This window comes from Rhea pennata, chromosome 25 (genome assembly GCF_028389875.1).
Source record: "Rhea pennata isolate bPtePen1 chromosome 25, bPtePen1.pri, whole genome shotgun sequence".
NCBI classification, from domain to species: Eukaryota; Metazoa; Chordata; class Aves; order Rheiformes; family Rheidae; genus Rhea; species Rhea pennata.
Genome location: NC_084687.1, coordinates 2,585,684 through 2,611,102, shown reverse-complemented (window position 1 = coordinate 2,611,102; position 25,419 = coordinate 2,585,684). Strand labels below are relative to the sequence as shown.

At 56.0% G+C, this 25,419-nt stretch overlaps 2 protein-coding genes across 4 annotated transcripts in view; both read left to right on the top strand.

Moving 5' to 3' along the window:
* SORT1 (sortilin 1) overlaps positions 1 to 25,419 on the top strand; it is a 222,261-nt gene that overhangs the window by 189,677 nt on the left and 7,165 nt on the right. Inside the window, exons 1-9 of one of the 3 annotated variants that reach the window (XM_062595056.1) lie at positions 16,998 to 17,080; positions 21,663 to 21,722; positions 22,020 to 22,093; positions 22,664 to 22,766; positions 23,012 to 23,176; positions 23,432 to 23,505; positions 24,159 to 24,208; positions 24,829 to 24,959; positions 25,127 to 25,271. In XM_062595056.1, coding sequence (XP_062451040.1) covers positions 22,062 to 22,093; positions 22,664 to 22,766; positions 23,012 to 23,176; positions 23,432 to 23,505; positions 24,159 to 24,208; positions 24,829 to 24,959; positions 25,127 to 25,271 — 700 coding nt within the window. In that variant the 5' untranslated portion in view covers positions 16,998 to 17,080; positions 21,663 to 21,722; positions 22,020 to 22,061. Of the gene's footprint in view, positions 1 to 16,997; positions 17,081 to 21,662; positions 21,723 to 22,019; positions 22,094 to 22,663; positions 22,767 to 23,011; positions 23,177 to 23,431; positions 23,506 to 24,158; positions 24,209 to 24,828; positions 24,960 to 25,126; positions 25,272 to 25,419 lie in introns of those variants that run through there. The other 2 variants (XM_062595055.1, XM_062595054.1) reach the window with 2 other exon arrangements.
* PSMA5 (proteasome 20S subunit alpha 5) lies at positions 687 to 13,056 on the top strand. The gene is made up of 9 exons (XM_062595093.1): positions 687 to 814; positions 2,112 to 2,178; positions 4,305 to 4,431; positions 5,680 to 5,747; positions 6,513 to 6,620; positions 6,722 to 6,780; positions 7,791 to 7,893; positions 9,089 to 9,175; positions 12,780 to 13,056. Exons 1-9 carry the CDS (start codon positions 786 to 788, stop codon positions 12,855 to 12,857), a joined length of 726 nt encoding a protein of 241 aa, XP_062451077.1. The 5' UTR covers positions 687 to 785; the 3' UTR covers positions 12,858 to 13,056.

Below are 25,419 nucleotides of genomic sequence, written 5' to 3'. Positions count from 1 at the left end.
CACCTTGGGGCAGTGACGCCGAGCGGGTGACGCCGAGCGGGTGACGCTGGGATGGGTGACGCTGGGATGGGTGACACCGAGTGGGTGACACTGTCATGGCAGGGGTGGCCGCGTGCGCCAGCGCCCGGGGCGGGAAGCGCTGGGGAAGGGGGAAGCGGAAGAGCTGGGTGGGGGCCGAGGGGTGGCAGCCGCGCCCCGGGGGGGAGGGGGTCGCCTTGCCCCTCCCCCACTGTGCTGGCTTGCCCCGCCCCCATGCTCTGCCCCCCCCGCCAGGCTGCCCCTCCCCCGCCCGTGCCAGTCTCGCCTCTCCCCCACGGCAACAGCCTCCCCTCCCCCACTCTGCCCGTCCTGTCCCTCCCCCATCCTTTCCCGCCCCTCCCCCACGCCACCTCGTCCCCTCCCCCTCTGCGTGGGCTCGCCCCGCCCCCACTCTGCCCTCGCCCCGCCCCCGCCTGGCCCGTCTGGCCCCGCCCCCCGGTCCTGGCCCCGCCCCCGCTCCGCACCGCCCCTCGGCGGCGCCTCGGCCAATCCCCTCCGACCGCCGCTCTCGCCCCGTCCCTGCGCGCGGCGCGGGGCCCGCCCTCCCCGCCGGCCTATTGGCCACGTTCCTCAGCGGGCTGTCCAATGGGGCGGCGGCGCGGGCGGAAGCGGGCCGGCGGGGCGGGGCGGCGCCTGCGCGGTGGCGGGCGCTGGCAGGAAGTGGTGGGCAGCCCGGCGAGGGGAGAGCGGCGCTCCGGCCTGCGCCCGCACCAGCCGCCCGCCGCGCCCGCCCCACCGTCGCCGCCATGTTCCTCACGCGCTCCGAGTACGACCGGTGAGTGCCGCCTCCTCGCCGCGCCGCAGCCCGCCTCCTCGGGCGGCCGCGGCCTGCGGCTGAGTCACCGGCCTGCTCCCGCCCGCTGTCTCCATGGCGACGCGCCGGGCCGAGCCCCCTCCGCACCGCCGGCTGCGCTCCCCCGGGGCCTGCCGGAGCCCGGGGCCGCCCCGAGCTCGGCAGCGGCGGGGCGAGCGCGGCGGCGGCGGCCGTGCGGAGCGGGCGGCCGGCCGCGGCCCAGCCCTGCTGGGTCATGCCTGGGCCGCGCCGCCCCCGTGCTCGGCCTCCCGCGCCTGGGGCCGCTCCCCCCTCACCCGGCCCCGCTCTCGTCCCTCCCCACGATCCGTGCTCCTTCTCTCCTCCTTTTTTACACCTTCTTTTCTTTCTCTGCCAACTTTTATTTCCATTTTCAGGGAGTCCCGTTGGGCCATGTTCAAGGGCAGCTCTTTGCTGCATCTCCCACTGCGAGAGGAGTCCCGGTTCCCGGTTTTAAGGAGCGTGCAGAAAGGATTTTTAGGCCGCTGGTGCGGGAAGGGGAGGCTGTGCTCTGGTTACGTCAGGATCAGGGCCAGCTGGTAGAAGTTGTGACTTAAAGCTATGTTACCTAAAGCTAGTGATTTCATAAGGCTGTACCTTATCTCGCTAAACCACACACAAGGCCAGGAAGGGATTGAACAGCAGGAAATCTCTGGAAACGTTCTGCACGCGAATGTGGCCGCACTGTTGTTTTTGCTTACCGTCAAAATCTGCCTGGTCGAGGCCTTCTGGTGCACAGATGGCATTATCATCTCTGTCGTTACCCAGTATAACGGGAGGAGCGTTAGAAGTCAGGTTGGATTAGCATCTGGGGAGGGTAGCAGTGGGATGCCCTAAGAAGGGGATGTATCTTTGCTTTGGCCAAGCAGAAGCCTGCTGTCTCCTAGAGCCAAAAGAACGCTGCTTTGGAGCAGCATGGAGTATAAAGATACTTTGTCATGGAAGCTGCAAGTAAACTATCTCACTAGAATAAACTTCTTTCTGACCTGTAATTAGATCTGCTGGAATTTCTTTTCTATTTCTCTGCAAGTGTCCTGAGTTCAGCTCTTGCTACTCAGCCTTAGCCATCAGGGTGACAGGATGCTGGGAGAGGAGCATGAAGTGATGAAGTATTCTGGCTGCTGAAATGCATTGCTGCTATCTTACCTATTCTTAGTTGGCCCAACTTCTACCCTCATCATTCATGAACAAGGAGCCGTGTTTCCTGACGGTCTGCAGTTTTCTACCTCTTAAAATGCCATCTTTGATGTTGTTCTTGCAGGGGTGTGAACACTTTTTCTCCAGAGGGGAGGCTCTTCCAAGTGGAGTATGCCATCGAGGCCATTAAGGTATTGTGAGCTCTCTCTTGCTATAACTGTGTTAATTCTGCCTGGGTGCCCAACTGTGTTCTTGAAGATGCTCTCAAACAAGAAGCCTGGATTTGGTCAGGAATGCTGAAATGAGGAGCAAAAAGCCCCCTCCCAAATAAATAAATAAATAAAAGGAAAACAAACAAACCAATCCAACAGGGGCAGATTCTGTTAATTTGGGCTCTGGTCTTTCTCTGTGGTAAAGCAGGATTTGGCCACCTTCCAAGGGTAATGCACAACACTGAACAGGAGTTGGGAGGTGCTGCCTGTTCTGATAGGTGCTGTTCTCTTATGTGACTTTTGGCAGCTCCTTGCCAGCCTTTTACGTGCAGTCTTTAGCATAAGAGTTGTGTTTAATCTCTTTCATACAACTATACATCCTGCAGCTGTATTCTTCTATTTTACTGTTTCTGAGGAATTAAAAAAAAAAAAAAAAAACACATTGCAGCTCAGAAGGGAGAAGCAGAGGAATGTTGCCCCCACCAATCTACTCCTAAAACAAATGCAGTCCAAACAGGCTAATTGCAAAATCACAACTAGTAAAAACTAGTGTTGTTAAAGCTTATAGGTTCAACATGAATCTTGAACTACAAAAGTTGGCACTGGTAGGGTGACACTTAAATATCCATAAGTACTTCCCTAACAGCAGACAAGTGCTATGCTCTCTCTTAACTTTCCTGAGCTAGTGGAGTGCTGTTTTCCGGTCCACGTGCTTTTATGGAGTCCCTTAAAAAGTGGAAGAATTTGAACTGAGAGGAGGGCTGTTAGTTTTATCTTTCTTGAACTCATTAAATTTATTGAACCACTGCTTAAATGAGGCAGCAGAAAGTAATAATTCATGTTTATTAAGGAATTGTGAAGTGAGAACTCCTAAATGGATGCTGGTTGTGATGCCGTTGTGTTATTGATAAAATCCCTCTACTAGAGTAGAAATCTTCTGGCATCTTTTTGGCTTTGCTTTTTTTTTTTCAGATCAGTTGATAAGCTTACAAATGAAACTGCTGCAGCTCAGGTGGCTCTTCTGACATCCTAGCTGCAGTGTTCATGTGTTAGGATCTCAGGAGGAGCTTTTATTATGTGTGATGGCCTTATTAATAATCAGGCATCTGAAATGATACTCAGTATCCCTTCTTCGCCGGAGGTTTGTGCTCAGTGGTGTGCTTGAAGGGTGGCAACCATTGGGCAGTGTCTAGGAACTGCGTGTACCTGCAACTGGGAAGTTCATTTCTGCCCCAACAGAGATAGGGTTGCAGGTGTATCTACGCTGGGAAGCTTGCTGCTAAAATTATGCTCATGTAACCCGATTCGGGTATTCCAGAGTGAGCATCTCCACGCTACCACTGGTATAGTTGTACCAGCAAATTCCCCAGCGTTGAAAAGCTGCTGGTGCTAGGTGCAAGGCACTGACTGCCAAGAACCCTCAAGATCTGATCCCCTCTCTGATGTACTCATAGCCTAATTGGTTTCTGATGGTGTCTTAATTTTTTTCACACCTGTAAGATGAGGATAAAACTGCAGCCTCAGCTCCCTTCTGAAGTAGTTAAGTGCTGTGTAGAAAGTGGTATGTGTGCAAAATACTTATTTCACCTGTAAATTTTGCAGATGAGAAGGGACTTAGAAGAAAGGGAGCTAAATGAAAGAAAAATGGCTAATCCAAAAGTATAGATAAAGTCAGAATTATGGCCACTGTGTGAAGTCCATGTATCTGTCTTTAAAATTTAATTATGTCTCGCAAAGTAGATTTACAAGGTCTTTTAAATTCAAATTCTTAAAAGACTTTAAGCTGTAAAAATTGGTATCTCTTAGGGAAGAAAGTAATTATTTGCAGCAGCATTGCTGGATCCTGATGAACTAATCAGGAAAGATACACGGTTTGGCCTTTCCAGTTTCCTAGTTCAGGTTCTACCATTTTTAGTCTGATTTACAAAACTGCGTAGTTTTATACTCAGTGAGTTCGTATGGATGATGCTGTAGTGTCTGACTCCAACACAAAATGCCTACAAATGGTGTGATGCGAGACTTCTGTTTCTGCTAGGTGCCATAGGTAGGCCTGAACTAATGTCCTAGATCAGGTATGGTGGTGGTAACTGTGTGGTTTTTCCTAGCTTGGTTCCACAGCCATCGGGATCCAGACCTCAGAGGGTGTTTGCCTGGCTGTGGAGAAGAGAATCACCTCCCCGCTTATGGAGCCCAGCAGCATTGAGAAGATTGTAGAAATAGATTCCCACATAGGTAAGTGCGCTTCTGTTGCCCTCCCCTGGTAGGGCCCCAGGAGAGTTCCTCGGGTTTTCGTTATATGTAATAAAACTCCATGCCTTAAAAGCTTCAGAAATTGTGTTTCAGACCAAGTCTTTCCTGTAGGCAGCCTTGCCCAAGTAAGCGGGAACGCTCAAGCCTCCCGGTGAGCACCAGTTTCTGGACACTGGTTTTCCAGGCTCCAGGCCAGCAGGACATAGTTACAGGAGCAGGAAGAGGCAGCTGAAGCACCCCCCCACACACACACACACATCCCCTCCTTGTATGACCTCCCTCATGAAAGCTCATCCCAAATATAGATCTGGGAGGGCAGGGAATTACTGCAATGTAAAGGCTTGACTCTAGGCCAGTTTCTCTTGGAGCACTAATGTTAGCCTGTATCCCTGCTCACAGCAGCCTCCTGCACCATGAGGGGGCCCAGGAAGGGGCTCCTTACCAAATCTGTCAACTTGAAAAGCAGGAGACCTCCAAAATACTCATGTTGGTCGTGTAGGTCATAGAAGCCTAGGAGCTCTTGAAGAGTCTAATTTCCTCCTCCTGTGTGCTTTTGATACAGCCCTTCTCTTGTAGCAGGTGAACAGACCCATGTGTGTGTATACAGCTGGCTGAAATAACATTTCTGTTTGTGTTGGACGTAGCATTTAGGTACAGTACTGCCCACTTGAGTCAGTGACCCTTAAGTATCACTGCTCTCTAAACTTGGGTGTAGCCACAATTTAAATATTGGGCAGGTAGTTCAACTTGGCTCTTGGCTACCTCACTTTGTTAGGCAGGAGGCTTCTGCAAAGCCTTTCTCAAACCTTCTTCTGCATTGCCCCTCTCTTAAGAGTTAGTTGGTCATCTCCACGGGATGGGATGAGTGAGTTCCCCTTCCAGCAGGTTGTGATTCTGTCTGCCAGCTTCTCCTGGATGGCTTCGAATGTGTCTCCCACAACTGACTCAGATTTGGTGTGGGTGGGAGGCGTGACTGGAAAAATTCAGTTTTGTATCTGGGTACAGCTCAAGCTGGTGAAGTTCGGCCTCTTACTCTTCTGTAAATCCATTTTGTTCTCATGCTTCTTGCTTTCTCTTAAGCTGCCATACTGCATTACTGCGTGCTCCTGTGCAGGGACCCACTTTGACTTAGAGCCTTCTGTATTTCACTGTGGGTTTCGGGAAGTCCAGGGGAGTGCAGTGCAAGTAAAGTCAATTAGATGACTTGTGATTTCCCTCTTGTTATTCCAGGGTGTGCCATGAGTGGCTTAATAGCTGATGCAAAGACTTTAATTGATAAAGCAAGAGTGGAGACTCAGGTAAGACTTGGCATTTCTCTTCTCAAAACAATAGCACTAGAGTCTCGGGGGTATTTTGGAAGTCTCTGACATGGTCATTAGGGCAAAAGAACCAGTGTGGAGTTGGAGGCACACTGGGAGCCTAGCTTCCCTTACGAGGCTTTTAGAGGACAAACAAATGGATTCTCCCATATATTTGTTTCTCTCTTCAGTAGTGAACATTTGGTGGGAACCTTATCTCAGGTTCGCCAGTGCTGATGCAGTCTCTTAAGGCTGGCAGATGTCTGCCAGCGAATGCATGAGACCATGCAGTCCAACTTCATTTTGACAAAAGACTGACTTGGTAATATTTTTGGACCCTTGATTCTGTGTCTCAGGTACGAATCAGTGCCTTGTAGTCAAGACTTTTTCCTGTGGGGTTTTCCTGCGTGTTGGCACTCTTCCTAGCTCTAGAGAATCAAATAATTCCATCCCTTCAGAAACGAATACTGGGGCATTGGGATAAAGTGCTCTGGCCTTGCGCTGGCCTTGTTGGTATCCCAAGGCCTAGATGTCTCTGTTGTTTCTCCAGGGGATCTGTGCCCAAGTTTCTTAGCTTATTCTGCACTTCCGCTGTCTTTTTAGTGCTTTCATCTTGTGCATGAGCCCTGTCAGAGGAGGGGGGCTGGAATAAAGTTGTCTTTGTGGCTATGTGGAGCATTGTTCTAGACTGCCATGTGAATGCCTGATCCCGGATTGTCAGCTTCTGGGAAAGAAGCAATAATTTCCATCTTTATCTTTCTGCAGAATCACTGGTTCACTTACAATGAAACCATGACAGTGGAGAGTGTGACGCAGGCCGTGTCCAACCTTGCCCTGCAGTTTGGGGAGGAGGATGCAGACCCTGGCGCGATGGTGCGTAGCCGTGGAGCTGGGGACACTCTGGGCATGTGCTACTGGCTCTCCTCTGACTTTGCAGTAGTCTTGCCTAACCTTTTGGCTGGTTTCTGTTGCAGTCTCGTCCGTTTGGTGTTGCGCTGCTTTTTGGAGGCGTTGATGAGAAAGGACCCCAGCTGTAAGTTTAGCCCTCTGATTAAGGCCAACTCTGGAAAGGAGCAACACCTTTACCTAAAACTTTCCAGGAGTTTTTAATAACTTGATTCAGGGATTTTTATTTTATTTATTTATTTTTTTTTTTACATAAACCAAATACTTGGGGTTTATCCCGTTATGTACCTGACATGGCTGTTAATGCTTTTAAACCCTTCTTGTCAAGCACAAGTTGCTGCGGACTGCAGTGGTTTGAGCACTGACTGCTTGTTCAGGGTTGAATAGAATGTCCTGTCTTCAGTGAATCTTTGCTTTTTAAATGTGGTTTCCTGGGCAGGAGAGAGGATTTAAAGCTCTGGTTCTCCCTACTTTATTCTTACCTCTCTCCAAAGGACTAGCAGAGCCACTGGTAATATAATATGTGGAGTCTGCTGTAACATTCCTTGGGGAGGTGGTGGAGTGCTTGTAACCTGAACTTGTGCTTCAAGCGCTCAGCCTCTCCTGGAGATGGAAACGACTCAGCAGAGCCAGCCCAATAAGGTCTCCCCAGTGGTCTCTCTCCTAAGAATAGTAGTGACAACTTGCTCGGGGAGGGGGGGTTTGCTTGTTTATTTTTAAGGAAAAGAAAGAAAATGTTAGCGGTACGGAGGGCAGTGTCAGGAATGTACAGCTCTCCTTCTGGCTTACAAGCCCAGTTTGGGTTTGCAGGTCCCTTTTGAAATCTTGGCCCTCTTCAAATCTTGATCTCCTCCTCTAAATACCAGGAGGAGAGACCTGCTGCCGCTGTGCTAGTCACAGCGGTCCCTTGAGGCCACTGTGTGTACTGAAGGAGGCTAGAAGCAGCAAGCGGCTGCTCCAAGCTCTGCTGTGTTGGCCAACAAGCTGTTGCTCCTCAGGAGTCCTTGTTCTTCCCCAGCTTTGAGCTGTGTAGTGAGCTCTGTGGGGGCTGCTGTGGCTTTGGAAAAGGCCTTGTACTATCACAGCATGAGATGGGGATGCACCCACTATTCATTCTCTTGCCTCTTTCGCTGGCAGGTTTCACATGGACCCATCGGGGACGTTCGTTCAGTGTGATGCCAGAGCAATTGGGTCTGCCTCGGAAGGCGCACAGAGCTCTCTGCAAGAGGTTTATCATAAGGTAAACGTTGGGATGGGCTTGACATCTCACAAGTCACAGAGCACTGACTGTGGGGATCCACTATTTCCTTACTGAAAAATGATTCAAAAGACTTTTCTTGAGCTTGTGAGGATTGGGTTCGGCCCCTGGCATTTGATCCAGTGATCAGATGTCAGTGTTTAGTTGTTTGGTCAAGGATCTTTATGATAAGGAGTACTACTAGCAGCTTCCCACTAGGCTTCAACTGCTGAGACAGTTTCATAGAAATATTAAGACTGGTGCCTGAGATGCCAGTGCTCACCTCTGGCGGGTGATAATTAAGTCCATGGCAGGAAGTACTCTAAAAAAAAAAAAAAAAAAAAAAATTGCTATATAGGCACTGCTAGTTAGCATCAGCACTCAGCGTGGATGAAGCCTGAAGCATATGGAACTAAAGCAAGTGGCTTTGTTTCACCATGCTTGCAGACCTGCGAAGTTAATCACTTCTGTGCTGCAAGTAGTTGTCCTATTTGATATTGAATAAAAGAACTTTTTTCCTGCCACAAGGGGGGGGAACTGTCTGTTTTGTGTCATAGGAAGTCAAATACTGTAATGTAAAGCGTAATTAATGGTGTTGATTCTCTCGAAGACTTCCAGCCTATGACTCAATAACCTAATTTATTAAGCAGCAGAATTGTCTGAATTCTGGGCTCCGTGGCCTGCTAACAATCTTGCAAGTGCAAAGTTATTGCAAACACAGCAATCGCTGCTCTTTGAATGTTGCACAGCCACCTGGCACTAGTTTCCTCTCATGCAGGGATTTACATTATTAAAGCATGAAGACTTCTGACAGGAGGAGTCCATCTTTTCAAAGCTTTTAGTGGATTTTATTGGGGGACTGCCTGATTAGACAGTACCTGGTGAAGGGAAATAGACCCTCACGTCCTGGTCCTGGCAGTAAGTAAGGCGGTCAAGATTAACAGGTCTTAAGCTTTGTAGAAAGTTACACGGAAGCAGAAAGTCACCATCCTTGCAATTTTCACTGTCTAGCGTGCTTTGATCTCTTGTTGATACTGTGGAGAACTTGATAAGCTTTTGAATTTGTCGCCAATGATGGCTTAAAGGATTTGAGAAGAGCAGGAGGGAGAGCAGCACACTTTTGGAGTCAAGGGGGGTAAAAACAGAGCAAGTATTTGTGTGAGCATTAACAATAAAACTAATGAGTTGTTTGTTACAGTCAATGACGCTGAAAGAAGCAATCAAATCTTCCCTTGTCATCCTAAAACAAGTTATGGAGGAGAAACTGAATGCAACCAACATTGAGGTAACTGACTTTGGTACAGTGTGTCTGATACATAGTGACTTGTGGCACTTGGCGTGCAGGTGTCTGCCCTGCGTGTCGTCTTTGCTTCCTCAGTGCAAGTCTTACTGAGACACTTGCTAGGCAGCCAGCAAGTGTTTTGCCTGTTGAACATCAGAAGTTTCCTGGTTTCCTTCTGGAGAGAAGAGTTGCCTGTGCTTCTAGAACAAGGAATTAGTTGGTGGATTAGTTCAGGACTTCCCCAGCCACGCTGACTGGCTGACTGCAGACATTCTTGCAGTTCTAAGCTGCCTAATGGTAGCATGTCCTGTGTGGCATACTGGAAAAGCTGAAGTTCTTGCTTTTTTCTGACTTACCCTAGAGCTGCACACCTGGACACATTTGCTTAGCTAATCCAGGAGTGCTGGCATGAACAACTCCTGCAGGGCTCCCTGGGTTTGGGCCAGAGATCGGTGGGAGTGGCGCCCCTACTTGGGCCCACTCAACTAGCATGAACCTGTTGTGCCAGCAGGATTGCACTTTTTCTTTTTTTTTTCCCTCTCTCCATCCCGGGTTTAGCCATTCTTCTTTTTTTCCCTGGTACTTGTAATATTAGAAGGAATGAAAATTATACAGCTTCAGGACTTGCTATATTTGGTTTTGGATCAGTGCCAAAAATCTGTTGGATAGGACCGAAGAGGTAAAGCCTGGTGAGGCTTCCAGGAATTAATGTGTTTCACTAACCTCCAGCTCTTGCCCACAAGCGGCAAGGCTTGCCGAGCTCACCTTGGCCCAAGCGTGCAGCGCTCCAAGAGATTCCCATGAGCACATAGTTGTTCCTGTCCCCTTAAACCTTGTTTCTGAGATTCTAACTCTCCCTTTTAGTAAAGGGAGAAACCCTTCCAGATTATTGGTGATAATGGATAGAAGATGAGCAAGCTGGCATATAGTGTTTGCTTCTATTTCTGGCAGATTATGAGACACTAGACCTTTTCAAATCATGTCATTCTGACTCCTGAGCTGCTGTTCTCCTCCCATTCCTTTCCTCTGAGACCTGGGAACCCTTTTCCTGAACAGTCTAAAAGTATGTACACCTACCCACACCTCTCTCTTTTAATTAAAAATATTGCTGGTGGAAATCCTCTCTGACATGACAAACTGGCCCCATTTGTGGGGAAAGGAGCAGCAAGCTAGGAACAGCATGCTGAAAACTCAAGATGTTCTCTCCAGAAACGATGCGACCTGCTGAAATCTGCTTCCACAGATGTACTGCCATCACACCCAGATCAGTTCTCTCTTGATCAGCTTAAGGTCTCTTCTGGTGAAGATTTGTAGTACAGTGTGAAAAAATTGAGGCAGAGTAACATGTACAGTATCCTTATGTCATGTCCCCATTTAACTGGGCTTAACTGTGCTTGGCAAAGCTCTGAACGTATTGAGGAATCATATCAGGGTTAAGTATGGGAAGAATGTGCTGAGGATTAAAAGCTGTCTATTGACTCAAGTCACCCTACTGGCTGAAAATATTTTACCTGAAGTAGTTACTTTTGCTTTCTAGCCTTTTAAAAGTATGTAGTGCTCCAGTTTATTTAGTCACTTCCCTCTCTTGTATTGGATTTTTCCATTTAGCAGTGAAGAGAAGGAGGGGAAATACAGTCACGGAAGAATTAAATAATCTGGCAATAAACTTCAGGAGCCTTAAACAACAGTATGCTTTTAATTAACTGCTTCCCCATTAAGCCTGGCCTCTAAGGGAATAGTTGAATAAAGTTTAAGTATATGGGGAGAAGGTAATGCACAGGATAACGCGGACCTGGAAAAGCTGCATAGGTAGTGTCTCTAATACTTGTTTTGGGTGGCTTGATGCTGGTGTATATACATGTGTTAAAGGCTGTCAAGTCCATTTGGGCCTAGTATCTTAGGACAAGGCTCACATAAATTATGTGAGTGGCACCTCCAAATGTGTCTGACTTCTGAAAATGCCCGTTACTGCCAGCTAAATCCTGGGCTTTTAAGGGGTTTCAGGCTATGGGTGTTCAGGCTGTCTTCCCTTGAAAAAGGCTTACTGTTGCTCTCCCCTCTGGCCCCAAATGCACGTCCTACCATCTCTTGCTATTCTGTGGGTCACCCTGCAAGCTGAGAGGCTAGAAAGAGCTCTAGCATCTGCCAGGACCATGTGCAGCTTTGTTCAGCTTATTGCAACAAAACGCTTTGATCCCTTGCGGCTGGAAATGCCCAATGCTGCAGGTGTCTGCGAGAGGTTTGCAGCATCCGGACTAGTTCTTGCACCTTCTGGCTTGCCTGCCTGCTGCCGCTATGTTGGGCTTTCATGCTGTGAGCGAGGTGTGAACAAAAGTCACACTTACGTTTCTGTTCCGGTCTTGTAATTCTTAAGTATCTCTTGTTCTGGTGCTTGCTCTATGAAATGTTTCCGCTGTCTGCCCTGGACGCTGCCTCCCTGCCTTCCTGGCAAAGGGACAGGGTGGTGTATTTTGTCCCCCAGCTCTGGCCTTTGGGCTTTGCCTTGTAAGACATCTTCACAGCCCTTGGCCTGCTTGCAGAAGATACCAGGTAGTTCATAGAATCATAGAATCGGTAAGGTTGGAAGGGACCTCTGGAGATCATCTAGTCCAACCTCCCTGCTCAGCAGGGTCACCTAGAGCACGTTAGATAGGGTTGCATCCAGGCGGGCCTTGAATATCTCCAGAGAAGGAGACTCCACAACCTCTCTGGGCAACCTGTGCCAGTGCTCGGTCACTCTCACAGAGACGAAATTCCCCCTCACGTTCGGGCGGAACTTCCTGTGGTTCCGTTTCTGCCCATTGCCTCTTGTCCTGTCGCATGGGACAACTGAAAAGAGTTTGTCTCTGTCCCCCTGACACCCTCCCTTCAGGTACTTACACATGTTGATAAGATCCCCCCTCAGTCTGCTCTTCTCCAGGCTAAAGAGGCCCAGCTATCGCAGCCGCTCCTCAGAGGGCAGATGCTCCAGCCCTCCGATCATCTTTGTAGCCCTACGCTGGTTGCAAGGTTCACTGTGGTGACTGACTTATTGTCAGTGTTTGGTGATCAAAATGGCCACATTCATTTTTTGCCCCTGCCTCAGTTTCCCAAAGCTAATCTACAGTGCCCTTTTAAGTATTTTGATTTGTCGTCTTAAAGCATTGTAAGAGGCCAGATCTCCTGCCCTTCGTTATTGGAGAAGAGGTCCTTCTGGCTGATCAGTGTTGCCTCCTGAATCTGAGCAAAGAGATGTTTCTACCAAGGACCGAAGGCTTGGTGCCACACGGAACTGCAGCAAGAGGAACCCCCCGTCCAAGACGTGTTTGAAGAGCTAGTAATAACAGGGTCTCCCCACAGCAAGCAGAAGCAGAGCTGGAGCCCAATAGATGTTCCCTGCTGCTGCTACTATGAGGAGATTGAGTCAATTAAAAGCTATTTCTGTGGCAGCCAGCTATTTTCGGGAATCAAAGAGCATGTTACAGGGTGGAATGATCTTGCTGGGCTGGCAGATCAGGCAGCCGAGAAGGAACAGCTGCTCTGTCTGCTGTGGCTTCTCTCTGTTCCCTGCCCCGTGCTGTCACTTCACATATGCAGGCACACTTAACCCTTGCTCTTTCTCTTTCAGCTTGCTACAGTGGAGCCGGGGATGAAGTTCCACATGTACACAAAAGAGGAGCTTGAAGAGGTCATCAAGGATATTTGAAAAAGAGAGAGACTCCCTCAAAGGCTCATTCCCCAATCAAAGTGAACTGATTCTCGGTTCCTTCCAGTACCTGTGATTTTATTTCCAGCAGCATCTGTACTTGCTCTTCTTAGAAGGCTCTTAAGGTTTTTTTACAGTTTCTGTACATAACTGATATCTACAATAAGAGGAAATGAGAATAAATCATTTTGTTACTCTATCTTGGGTTCCTCATAGTGGAGATCTGAGGTGGGGAAGTGCTCAACCATCTAGAGCAAAACCAAGGAGCAGGTGAGGACAACATCTGCTGCTGAAATCACTGCAGGGCAAAGCAGCATATGCTGGGTTGCTGTGTTGTCTGGGAATTTGGACGGCGCTGTTCCTAACTGCCTTCCAGAAATGACGGTTGCTCGAGGAGCCCTTGCTGGTTATGCCAGTAGCAAGTCTCCCTCTTGTGGAGAATGTGGCTGTATCACATCAGGACATCCCATGTATAATTTTACATGAGTCTTGAAATACATGAGGTTTTTAGGTCTACTCGTACCTAAAGCTTGCTTGGTGTTTGTGTTTCCTTCCGCACGGGAGCTTGGAAGTACCTGCAATGACTGTGTGATAAAGCAGAGTTCACCAAGCGTGGAATAGCTCTGAGGTTAAAAGCACAAGCCCTTACTCGTTGACTTGGGCAGGTGTCACTTAATTCTGAGAGTATTCTCATTCTGACCAGTGAACTTTTGCTCATCTGCTTAATGGGGCTTAGATGCTTTTGTTTCGATTTCCCCCTGCAGGCAGCATTTTTGTCCGTGAAATAGCATCTGAGTACTGAAGATTGGTACTGAGAATAGTCTGACCTAAGCAGAGCTTAGCAAAGTCCTTTCTTGCAAAATCATGACTTGCCTGCTCAGCTTCTGAGACTGGAAAACCAGCTCTGCCATGATCCCTGCTGTTAGGAGGTTCCTGGTAACGTGTTGACTATGCAGTTCTGTGAATATCTGTGGGCAGCAGAGGCTGCGCCTGCACGAGGCTGCTCCGCTGCTCCCTGTTCGGAGAAGTTACAATTTCATCCTGAACAAAACGGCCCTGTCTTCTGTGAAAGAAACAGACCCTGCGCTGCTGCCAGGAGTGGGGATCACCTGCTAAGTGGGGATGCTTCCAGCATTATATTTGCCCAAAATGACTAACTTTCCCCTTGATTCAGAGGTAGGGATTGACTGCCAGCCTCCAGCAGGCATTTCACTGCAAAGCCAAACAGTTGCCTCAAACTGACATGCCTGATCTCACAGCCATTGCGCAGAATGGAAAATGTCAATCCTATTATCTTTTTTTTCCACTGTTTTGCTGTTGCTGAATGCCTTCGGATGCTGGAAAGGCAGCCGCGTGTAGACGGCCAGAAAATCTGTCCTTAGACAACGTCTATTTTCAGAACAGCAGAGCACTCTCCTCCTACGAGTTTCTGCTGCAAAATGAGGTTTTCCCCTCACCGGATAAGAGTTCGGATGAAACAAGCTGGATAGCCAGGTGATGCCTGAGGTCTTGTGATACTAGTTGAATACAGCACCTATACCTGCAGGTGGAAGAATTAACAAGTGGCTGGTGGGCTTTGCTGTTCAGTGCTGATAGCCTTGAAGCGGGGAAACAAGTCCTTCAACTTTCACTCTACTTGCGCGGCCTTTGAACTGCCACCTCTGGTCTCTCTACGACGCTCTTCATCCCTAGATGAACTTGGGAAGCGATGAGGGGGAAACTGCAGGGTGGAGCTCGCTTGCCTCGAATATTTGGCATGCCAGAGATGGTATCTGGGCTGCTGCCCCAAGTGTTGCCCTAACAAACCCATCCAGTAAATGCAGCTTGCACAGCTACTGTGTGTGTGGAAAAAATAAGCACCCTTTATCTTAAGTACTTTAAATGTTTATATTAACTCAAAGCTAGGTCATGTTCTCCTGCTTCTTATTTGGAGACGAAGCTGAGGAGCGTTCCAGCTGTTCTGCAAACCCTGCCACATGAAGAAACCTGCTGTTCCCGGAGGTAGGGCTCCTTCTAGGTTTGTTTATGTCCTAGAAAACACAAAAAGCTAATTCTTCCCCGCATGGCATTCCAGCAGAAAATGGTCCTTTATGTCTTTCCCTAATCACATGGTTTACTGGTGGCAGCATCACACGGTAGCCAGTTCCTCTGAAAATCAAGGCTTTGTGCTCCTTATATCTGATCCATCTTGGCTCCGTTGAGGGAAAGGAAAAAGCTGGAGCTTTTTACTGACTCAGTGAGCAGACTCAGCTGGAGTGTGAACGCAAGCGTGGATCCGAGCCTAACAGAGCCCTGCACATGCACGACCCAGCCGGGCGTTTGAGCTCTGCTTCTGCTCTCTTCATCTAGGTGCCCTGGATCAGTCGAATGCCACCCAAGAAGCTCATCACGAAGGTCTATTTCCTTAGGTCTTTCACATGTCAAACTCGCGGATTTTTTTTCAAAAAATAGAAAAGCAAAAGGCTGACAGGGCAGTAAGAGGAAAATCCCCTTTTTGCAAAGGGGAAAGGACGAAGGCCAGGAGGGCGAGTACCAAAGAAGGCAGGAATTTTTCCCAGTGTGTTTTGATGAACTTCCTGCGGAGCGCTAGGAGGTTTAAGCACTGCCTGTCAAGAAGATCAGGGATCTTGTGCTTAATTCCCAGTTGCAGAGGTGCTTTCGGCGCGCGGCGCGGCGAGCAGCCCTCCGCGGCGCCCGGCGGGCCGTGCCGTGACGTGCCGTGCCGTGCCGTGCCGCCGCGGCGGGTGCCGCTGCGCTCTGGCCCCCGCGTCGCCCCGCGGACGCGCTCCGGCCTGCTTGTGTAACGCGATCGAGGCGGCTCGTGCCAGGGCCGAATCGCAGCCGTGCTGGTGCCAGGCGAAGGTTTATCAGGCCCAAAAGAGCAGCCGGGTTTGCTGGGGGGGGGGGGGGGGAGACGATTGCTTCTCGCCCCCGAACCTGCTCGTTAAAGCATCCCTTTGGCCGGCCGCGGGCCCGGCGCAGCCTCCGGGCCCTGCCCTCTCTCCGCGTTTTTCCCTCGCCGGGTTTGTTTTTCTCATTCCTCCTGCCAGCTCGGCGCCGTCCGTCCGTCTGTCTGTCCGCCCGCCCCGGCGGGCCTGCGCGCCGCCTCCCCCGCGCCCCGTTTCCTGGAGACGGCCCCAGTCCCCCCGGGCCGCCTCGAGCCGCCGGGACGCGGGTTGTTTCTGCGCCGGCAACGCTTGAGGCTGCAAACGCGCAGCCGAGAGCCCGGAGCCGAGGCCCGACGCCAGGATGAGGGACGCGCAGCGGAGCCTCCCCCGGCGGGGCTGCCTTGGGGGGGGGGGTCCCCCTGCCTTCCCCGCCCCGTGGCTGCGAGGTTTCCCCGAGGCCTGGCTGCCTCAGGGAGCCCTGGGTGCCTGCTTGCCCCCGCCAGGCCGGGCTGGGGCTGGGGCAGGGGCAGGGGAGGGGGCTGGGCTGCCCGCCGGACGCCTGGGCTCCTTCCCCTCCCCTCCCCCCCCCCCCCCCCGCGAGCGCTCCGCCCACGTGGGCCTGCCCCCGCTTTGCGAATGGGCCAGGGGGCGGGCCTTCCCCGGGTGCCCGCCGCCTCGGCCAATCAGAAAATCGCTGCGCGGCCACGATAGCCTGATTGATTGGCGGCCGCCAATCAGAGGGCTGTCGCTAGATGGGTTAGGCTCCGGGGTGAGGGAGAGGGCGGGGCAGCGGGCCGTGCGGCATCGTGGGGAGTCAGCCAGTCACGGAGGGAGGAGAGAGGCGGATTGACAAGTCAAGAGGCAAATCAGAAGGCGGGGGCGGAGCCGGGTGCCCGGGAGGCGGGGCCGCCCCGTTGCCATGGCAGGGAGCGACAGCGCCCACAGCCAATCACGACGGCGAGGCGGGCGGGGGCGGGGCGCTGAGGCGGGGCGAGCAGGCGTCGACCGCCAATGGGGCGTCGGGGGCGGGCGCCGGGCGGGGGGGGGGGGGGTGGCGCGGCGGGCCCGGCGCGGGGCGGCGGGCGGTGGCCGGTGGCCGGAGTCGCCATGGGGCTGCGCGGGGCAGCGGCGCGCGCGCTGGGGCTGGCGCTGGCGCTGGCGCTGGGCCCGGCGCTGGGCCCGGGCCCGGGGCTGGGGCTGCGCCCGGCGCCGCCGCCCCGCGCCCCGCCGCGCCCCCCCCGCGCCCCCGGCGGCGGCAGCCTGGCGGCGGCGGGCGACGAGGCCTGCGGCGGCCTGCGCGGCGTCCCGGCCGCCCTCGGCAACAACACGCACCAGGTGAGCGGGCGGGCGGGCCGCGGGGCGGGCGGACGGACACCCCCCCTCGCCCAACGAGAGATACAGGGACGGACAGACGGACAGGTGGAAGGACAGACCCCTCCCCCCCCCACACACACACAGGTAGCAGGACAGAGGACAGACACACGTCCCCGCCCCAGCAGGTCTCAGGTGGGGCGGACAGACAGACAGAGCCTGCCCTACGCAGCTGTGGAGAGGGACGGACAGATCGCTTCCCCCGCAGCTACTGGGACGGACGGACAGACGGTGTGTGTCGTCCTCCTCTGTGCTCTCCCCCCCCCCAGTGGCCCCTGGGAGGGATGGACAGACAGAAGGACAGACAGATCCCCCCCAGGACGGTTGGACAGACCCACACACCATAGGCCCTGGTGCAGACAAGTGATCTCCAGCGGGAATCAGACAGACAGACAGACAGACAGACATCTTCCTCCTACGCCCACTAGGGCAAACGGACAAACGCCCCGTCCCCCTGTATCTGCTGGGCAGGGCAGGGAGGACTGACAGACATTCCTGCACACATGCTCCAGGACAGACACACAGACACCCCCCCCCCGCTCCCACTTGTACTGATCAGGGCAGACAGGGGACAGCTAGCCAGACAGACAGACAGGTAGAGGACTTGCAGAGAGGCAACAGCAGGATAGGCATGAGCAGACAGACAGACAGATGCAGGCACTGACAGCGGGGTGGGTAGCAAGGCATCTCCCGTGGATAGCCTCCCGGCACAAGCATGCGCTGCCTGCACGGACAGACAGACTGACAGGCAGGCAGGACAGCAGCCAGCCAGCCGAGGCTCTCCACCTCCCTTTGCCCTGTACAGGGACGGGACAGACGGACAGGCTGACACCCCGCTGCATGCCGGGAGGGAAGACCGCAGCCGTCCTGCCCTCCCGCTGCGGGGAGGGGGACGGACAGACTGACGGCTCCTTCGCACCCGTGCGGCTCCTCCTGCTCCTGCGTCTCCGTGTGCCGGCCGGTCAGCCGGCTCGGGGGGCGCCCCGGGGCCGCGGCGTCTCCCGGCGGCGGCGGCGGAAGATTAAGCGATGTCGCCAGATTTGGCCGACCTAAAATCTAATCCGCCCTGCTTATTTCCCGCTCGCGACCTTAAAACCCGCGGGCGAGCCGCTTCCGCCCTCTCCCTCGTCCTCCGCGGCGCCGGGAGCTGCCCGCGGCGCCGGCGCTGCCCGGTCCGTACCCTCGCGGGCAGCCCCGGATCAGCCGCCCGCCGCCGTCCGGGTTGAACATTAACTGCGCCGAGGGGGCCGGGCCGCCGTCGGCTGGCGGCGCCCTTTGGCTCGGCCGGAGCGCTCGCGCCGGGGCCGCCCGTCCCGCGGGGGCCGAGCTGAGCCCGCGTCCTCGTCCTCCTCCGCTGCGCCCCGCCGGGCTCCACGAGCGTTGCCGCGGGTCGTGGCCTCCCTCCGGTAAACGCTGAAACGGGGACGTTTCTGGAGACGCTCGCTTATCTGCTCTGAGGCTTGTTTAACGTCGCTGCCGGTGGACTGGCTGGTGAAGAGCTTTGCCCCGAATTCGGAGGCTCCTCAGCCGCTGCACGGGGCGACGGAAGGGAAGTTGCTCTCTGCTGCGGTTGCTGACTTGGGAGCACGGGACCGGGCTCGTTTGGAGCCGCGGTCGCCGGCGTTAGCCTGGAGAACCTCCTTGCGGAGCGGCCCGGCGGCGCGCGGGGCTGCCGTGAGCCCGCGCCGCCCGCCGGAGCCGCCTTTCCGGCGGGCGGGCGGGCAGGAGGCTTAGGGGAGCCCCGAGTCGCGTGGCGCCGGCACCCGCACGGGCGGGCGGGCTGGGTCGGTGCCGGGGCAGCGAGGGGCACCGCGCCGTGGCCGGGGAGGCCACGAGCCAAACACCGTCCCGGTGCCGTTTGCGTGGTCCGGCGGTGCAGGCGCCGTCGCCGGCTTCGTCACCGAGTTAACGAGCTGACGCCGCCCGACGCCTCGGGCCTGAGCTCAGCGGCGCTTCGCCAGCCGCGGTTAAGCCTTCGCCTGGCAAGGGCGCTCCGCAGAGCCGCCTGGATGAGTCAAAGCCCGCGACCTGCCGTTCCTCTTACTGCCGAGCCGCGTTTTCGACGGGCGAGGAAGGCCGAGACGTCGTTCTCGCTCGCGGCCCTCCCCGGCGGCCGAGCGGCCGCTGCCTTCCCGCTGGGCGAGGAGGCACGGACCGCGGCGCGAGCCCGGGAGCCGGCGCGCGGCGCGGCGCCGAGTTGCAACGCAGCAGAGCTCTCTGGCGCGGGTCCGCTGCTCGCCGAGCCCGGCGGTGGTGCTGCGGGAGAGCGCGGAGCGATGGGGCGTCTTGTGATCCCCCGGGGCGGCGGGGGCACGGCGCGAAGCCCCGGGAAGGAGCGGGAACGTGCAGCGTCCTCGCGCCTCCCTCCCTCGCTCGCCGGAGCCGGCTCTGCGCTCGGGCTCGCTCGGCGGGGGCCTCCCTCGGCGGAGAGCGGCCCGGTTTGGCCAGATGTCGGCCTGGTCGCCCGGCCACCGGGTCCAATGCCAGCAGGCCCCAGCTCACCTCCCCTGGGACTTTATTTTTAGCTCTGCCCTCGTGACTGATGGGGTCAGATCATTTCTAATAATAAGAGAAGCACAATGGTGGTTTTTTTCCCCTCCGCTTTTGCCACGTTCAGCCAAGAAGCGTCTGCGCCTCGAAGCTTTCTGCCTCGGCTCCCCCTGCTCTGAGCGTCATTCCGCCTTATCTGCTCCGTTTGGTTTTGCTCTCCTGCAGTCTGCTGAACCACGGCTGCCGGCAGGCACTTCTGCTAGATGCTGGGAGTTTGGTTAAAAAAAAAACCCGCGCTCCTTTGCTCTAAGCTGTCGGGTCCTGCTCAGCTTCCAGCTGTCCTGCTTGCAGCTGTGTTGCAGCGAGGCCGGCTCCTTCCCAGGACCTTGCCCTTCCTGCGCTCCGCACGGCCCCAGCCCTGCTTGCCGTGTGGTTTCTGCTGTTCACCGCTGCCCTGCTCCATCCTGGAGCCCGTAGCGTTTCAGCTCTCCGGAAACCGCCTCGACCGTTACATCAGAGCGGGGACGGCCGGATAATAGCGCCGCGGTCCCCTCCCGCCGGCACAGGAAGGAGCAGAGCGCGTCTCCGCCGGCTCCGGGGATCGGTGCTCGCGGGGAAATGCCTCCGCGGCTCTCGGCGGGGAGCCCCCGCCGCGGCTTCGCCTCCCCGCGACGACAGGCGCGGGAGGCAGCTCGAGAAACCCCCGGGGAACCGCTGCGCCGTGGGGCTCGCCACCCGCCGGGGCCCCGGTCCTGGCGCTCGCATCCTCCGCTCCGCCGCCTGGATCACTTTTATGTCTCTAATCTCTGCCGACGCTCCCTGCCGCTTGGCTGTCATGCAAGCAGCTAATTTACATTTCTTTCCTCTCTTTCTCTTTTTTTTTCCCCCTTCTCTCCTAATGAGATGCTAATAAGGCCTCTCTCGGAGATGAATGCGGTGCCGCCGCGGTCCATGGCGCGGGACGGGCCTCGGGGCCCTGAGCGACGCGGCCTGGCCTGCCTGGCCCCAGCCCAGCCGCCCGCAGCGCGCGAGCCTTTCTCCCGGGCCACCGTGGCCGTGGCCTCCTTCCTTCTCTTCCTCGGCAGGGCTCAGGGATGCCGGCGGCTCGCACCCCCAGCCCGGGATGCCCTTCCCGGCCCCGGCTGCTGCTCCTGTTTCCTGCACGTGGCAGTTTTTCCTACCTCCCAGCTTTCCCACCGCAGTCTCCAGATCCTCGCTCCAGCCCCCCTGCAGCTTGCCCGTGCCTGGCTGCTCTCCCCAGTCCCACTGCTCCCAGGCTCCTGCTTGCTCCCAGCTCTGCTCCAGTCCAAACCAATATGGCCCAGTGCCGTAAAGGCAGTGTCTGGCTCCCTCCCCGGCCCTGGGGCGAGCAGGGATGTTGGAATCACCCTGCTTGCTCCAGGATGGACACGTGGACAGACTGCGGAGTGAGGGTGGCCAGCTCCTGGCTCAGCCCAGCTCCGTGCCCTGGCAAAGGAGGGAGCAGGGAGCGAGCTGCCTTGCTTAACCTGCCGTGAGTCCCTCCTCCTCCTTGCCGGCTACGTCAGAGGAGACGAGCTGGGACAGGGAGGCTTTTGGCTTGCCTGGGAGGGCCAGGAGCTTCCCCATAGGGAAATGATGGCTGGGAGCTCTTGGCTCTGGGACACAGGTGGACACTGGGTTCGGGAGCGTTTTCTACTGGCCGATGAGCATCTGAGCAGGGAGGAGAGGCCCGGCGAGGGCAGGACGCCTGGGTCGGGATACCCCCGGGGGCAGGAGCTGCTTGGTGGTGCTGAGTCACGCAGAGCTCCGGGTGCCGGGCCCTGGCCCCTGGCTCTGGCTCCTTTTGCCATACACCTTTGGGAACAGCCTGCACGGATAGCGTTACCTTCCTGGACGCTATCCCAGGCCAAGAGGAGGGGGAAGGTGGCTGACGGGCCACGCGTCGCTGGCGTCCGCCGCGCAGCCACGTGCACGGCGCTTCGGGACGGGGCGGCCTGTGGGGCGCGTTGCCTCCCTGCCCGGCTCTCCCTCCGCGCAGGCGTCTGAACGCTCTTCCCGTCCCTTTTTCCCACAGTGCGTCTTCGACGATCTCAGCGGCTCCGTGTCGCTCTCCTGGCTGGGAGACAGCACAGGAGTAAGTAACGTGGTGGGGCGAAGGCTTGGCGGAGCAGCCGCGTTTCCCTCCGGGGGTGCCCCGCTGGGGGGAAGATCCCAACGCGGCACCATCCTGCAGGGCTGCGGGGCCGGTCAGACCGAAGCAGTGACTCAGCCCAGGGTGGCACAGGAGCCCCGGGCAGTGGGAAGCACCCTTCTTTCTGGGAGAGGGCCAGGGAGGTGGGTGGAGAAGGGAAGCACGCACAGGGGGAGCTCTTAAAAATCGAATGAGATAGAGACGTCCGTGTTTAACGCTCTGCTGCCTCTTTCTACCCAGGTTATCCTTGTCCTGACCACGTTCCAGGTGCCCCTGGTGATCATGAGTTTTGGACAGTCCAAACTCTACCGGAGGTGAGCCCCGCGCTGCCCTCGGGGCGTCCCCACGTCCCAACGAGGCCTAGTGATTAATCACACCTCTCTGCCGGCCACCGCAGGGCTGGGCGATGCGTTCGGTCTGCCCGGTCCTGGCGCAGCCCTACCTACCGTCTGCCCGCTGTGCTGGCAGGGCTCAGCCCGGCCCAGGCGGTTGCTGTCACCGCGAGGGAACCGCGAGAGCCGAGTTTAGCACTGTGTGAGGATCCTCCCTGCGCTAGCGGATTCAGTCTGTTCTGGGGCCGCTCGGCTCCTCCGGTCCCTCCGCTGCGGCGAGGGCAGTGATGATGGGGACCGATACCCAGGGTGGAAATGCCACCGCTGGTGGGGAGGGCATGGGCTGGAGTCAGGCAACCGTTTCCCCTCCTGACTTCCCCTAGGTTTCCACCCTACCGTTGCCTGTTGGGGGCATGTGGGGTACTTGGACTTACAAGAAGAGGCAAGTTGGCCTCCCGGCTGCTAGGAGCAGACCCCAAGGACAGGCTGAGCCCCCAGTCCCCATGATGTGTCCCGTGCTGACTTGCAGCTGGGCCGTTTTCTCCCTTGCAGCGAGGACTACGGGAAGACTTTCAAGGACATCACCGACCTCATCAATAACACGTTCATCCGGACCGAGTTCGGCATGGCTATCGGCCCGGAGAACTCGGGAAAGGTAGGAGTGCGTGGTGAGGCCATGCATCCACGCAGGTGGCCTTGCTGTGCCAGGATCCCTGTGTGCCCCAGGTGTGTGGGTCTGCTGCGAGGCTGCTCCTGGAGTTGTCCTCTGTCCAGCTGTGCCACCGGCCTGGGCAGAGCTGTGCGGCGGTGTTTCTTGAGCTTTCGGCACGCCTGGGTGGGCATCCCGCCGGGGTCACCCGAGCTGCCTGCGGGCTGAGCTCCCACCTTCCCCGCACCCAGGTCATTCTAACGGGCGACGTGTCCGGAGGGAGCCACGGTGGCAGGATCTTCCGCTCGTCCGACTTTGCCAAGAACTTCATGCAGACAGACCTGCCCTTCCACCCCTTGGTGCAGATCCTGTACCACCCTCAAAACTCGGACTACCTGCTCGCCCTCAGCACTGACGTAAGAGATAGGATGGGACCCTGCCCGTGGCTGGGAACGGCCCGGTTGGCCCAGGCTGCTTCCCCAAGGAAGGGCCAATTTGAGGCCACTTGTCCTGGGGAACAGGCTCTGTTCTGCCGGAGGATGTGCTTGGCCCTCAGGGGAGGTTGGGAACCAGCTGTTTGCAGCCCTGACGGGTGGGAGAAAGGCTGTTGAAGAGCGGGAGGTGGTGATCAGCGAGCGTGGTGACCAGCGCGCGCGTCTCGGCTCTTGCAGAACGGCCTCTGGGTGTCCAGGGACTTTGGGGAGAAGTGGGAGGAGATCCACAAAGCCGTCTGCCTGGCCAAGTGGTGAGTGGCCGCACGGTGGCCGGGGATGATTTGGGGAAGGGGGATTGTGGCTGCTGGTGGAGTGGTTTCCGCATCGAACTGCACGCAGCCAGCTGTTCTCCGTGTGGCTGTCCTCCACGTGGCTCCGTGGAGGTGGCTGCTAGCTGCTGAGGTTGCAGCACGAAGCGCCTTCCTTGACACCCTTCGCAACCCCCTCTCCCCTCTGCAGCCTGACCTGGTGGGGGACACGAGCCCATCTCATCCAAACCCCTTTGATTTAGATGGAAGTGTTGTGTCCCCTCGCGGCAGCAGCACCCATCAGCCTTCCTGGCCTCCAGGAGCCGTTGGCTGCCCCGCGACTCGCCCCACCTGGGGCTTCCCTGGTTTGAGCTTCCCCAGTGGCACCCAGGATTCCTTCTGGAGCGTCGTGTGATCCGGCAGTGGATCTGTGGGGCTCTGTGGGTAGCAAGGAGAGTGCAGACAGGGTGGTGTGAGTGCAGTAGGGCAGGGCGACCCATCCCAGGTCTGAGGGCTAAATCCATGCGAGTGGTAGCTCCCCCCGCACTGGAAAATGGGTCACAGAATTGGCTCTGTACGAGGGTCCCTCCCGTGATCCAGACCTCCCTGGTGCATCGTACCCTACGTGTCTCTCTGATTCCCCCGTCTCTTCACAGGGGCGCTAATGACACCATCTTTTTCACCACCTACCTGAACAACTCTTGCAGTAAGTACCTCCCTGTCTCAAGCTACAGTTGTCTGCCACGTCTCTGCGCCCTCTGGGAGACCCTCTGCTCCCTACGCGGTCCCTTAGCCTGCAGAGCATAGGGCAGAGGGTGAAGTGGCCCGCGAATCCAGGCACCTGAGCACCCGGCGTAGACGGTACCTCTTAAAAGGGAAAGATTCTGTAAGCCAGGGCGAGTAGGGGACAGGAACGGTGTCACACAAGCCAGTTAACGGGATAGGACCTGGGAAGAGGACACCAAGATGTGGTGGTGTGGCATCAGCATCCCTAGGTGTCCAGACGAGGAAGCAGAGACCCACGAGGAGGGCAGCATGGCTTCTCACGGGCTTAGGGGCTGCGTGTGGCCAGTACTCGAAGTTTGTGGAAGGATCTCAGGCATGTTTGAACCCACAGCAGGTTTTAGGTGGGGGTTGATGGGCAGGAGACCTTGGTGGCAGTGAGTGTCAACTGGGAACCCCCGAAGCTGGGACAGCATCAGGGGGTCACTGGGATATGGTCGTGGCGATGAGGCCAGGTCCTAAACTGGGCTGCAGAGATCAGCTAGAGGCAGCGTCCTGCGTGTCCACTCTGGCGGCCTTAATCCACCTTCCCTTCTTCTTAAGAAGCTGATCTCGGGCTATTGGAGCTAAAGAAAACCTCCGACTTCGGCAAAGCCTTCAAGGTCATCGGCACCAAGATCTACTCCTTCGGCCTGGGGGGGCGCTTCCTTTTCGCCTCCGTCATGACAGAGAAGGTAGTCATCCCCTTCCCTCCTCCCTGGGCGCACCGGTTGCGTGGGGAGCAGGTGATGCACGCCTGTGGCCTGTCCCCACTGGCAGCTCTTCCCACGTCCCCATCTGCCCCTGCCCTCCTTTGCCTTGTGAGGGTGAGCAGAGGCTGGAGGACACTCTTGCTCCCCAGGGCAACACGAGGCGCATTCACGTCTCGCTCGACCAAGGCAAAACCTGGAATATGGCCCAGCTGCCCTCCGTGGGCCACGAGCAGTTTTACTCCATCCTGGCTGCCAACGAGGACCTGGTGTTCATGCACGTGGATGAACCAGGAGGTGAGTGCCCCGGGTAAACCAGGCTGGATGCAGCAGGGACAAGAGACGCATCCTGGGGCAGGGTCAGTGCTGGCGACAACTGGAATCGTCTCTGCAGAGGGGACATGCTCTGCAGCAGGCTCTCCATGCAGCATTAGCCCTCTACCCC

Coding starts and splice junctions, on each gene's coding strand:
- PSMA5 (XM_062595093.1), top strand. CDS start 786: ATGTTCCTCACGCGCTCCGAGTACGACCG. Junction 4,432..5,679: donor AGAAATAGATTCCCACATAG/GTAAGTGCGCTT, acceptor TTGTTATTCCAG/GGTGTGCCATGAGTGGCTTA. Junction 6,781..7,790: donor GATGAGAAAGGACCCCAGCT/GTAAGTTTAGCC, acceptor TTTCGCTGGCAG/GTTTCACATGGACCCATCGG.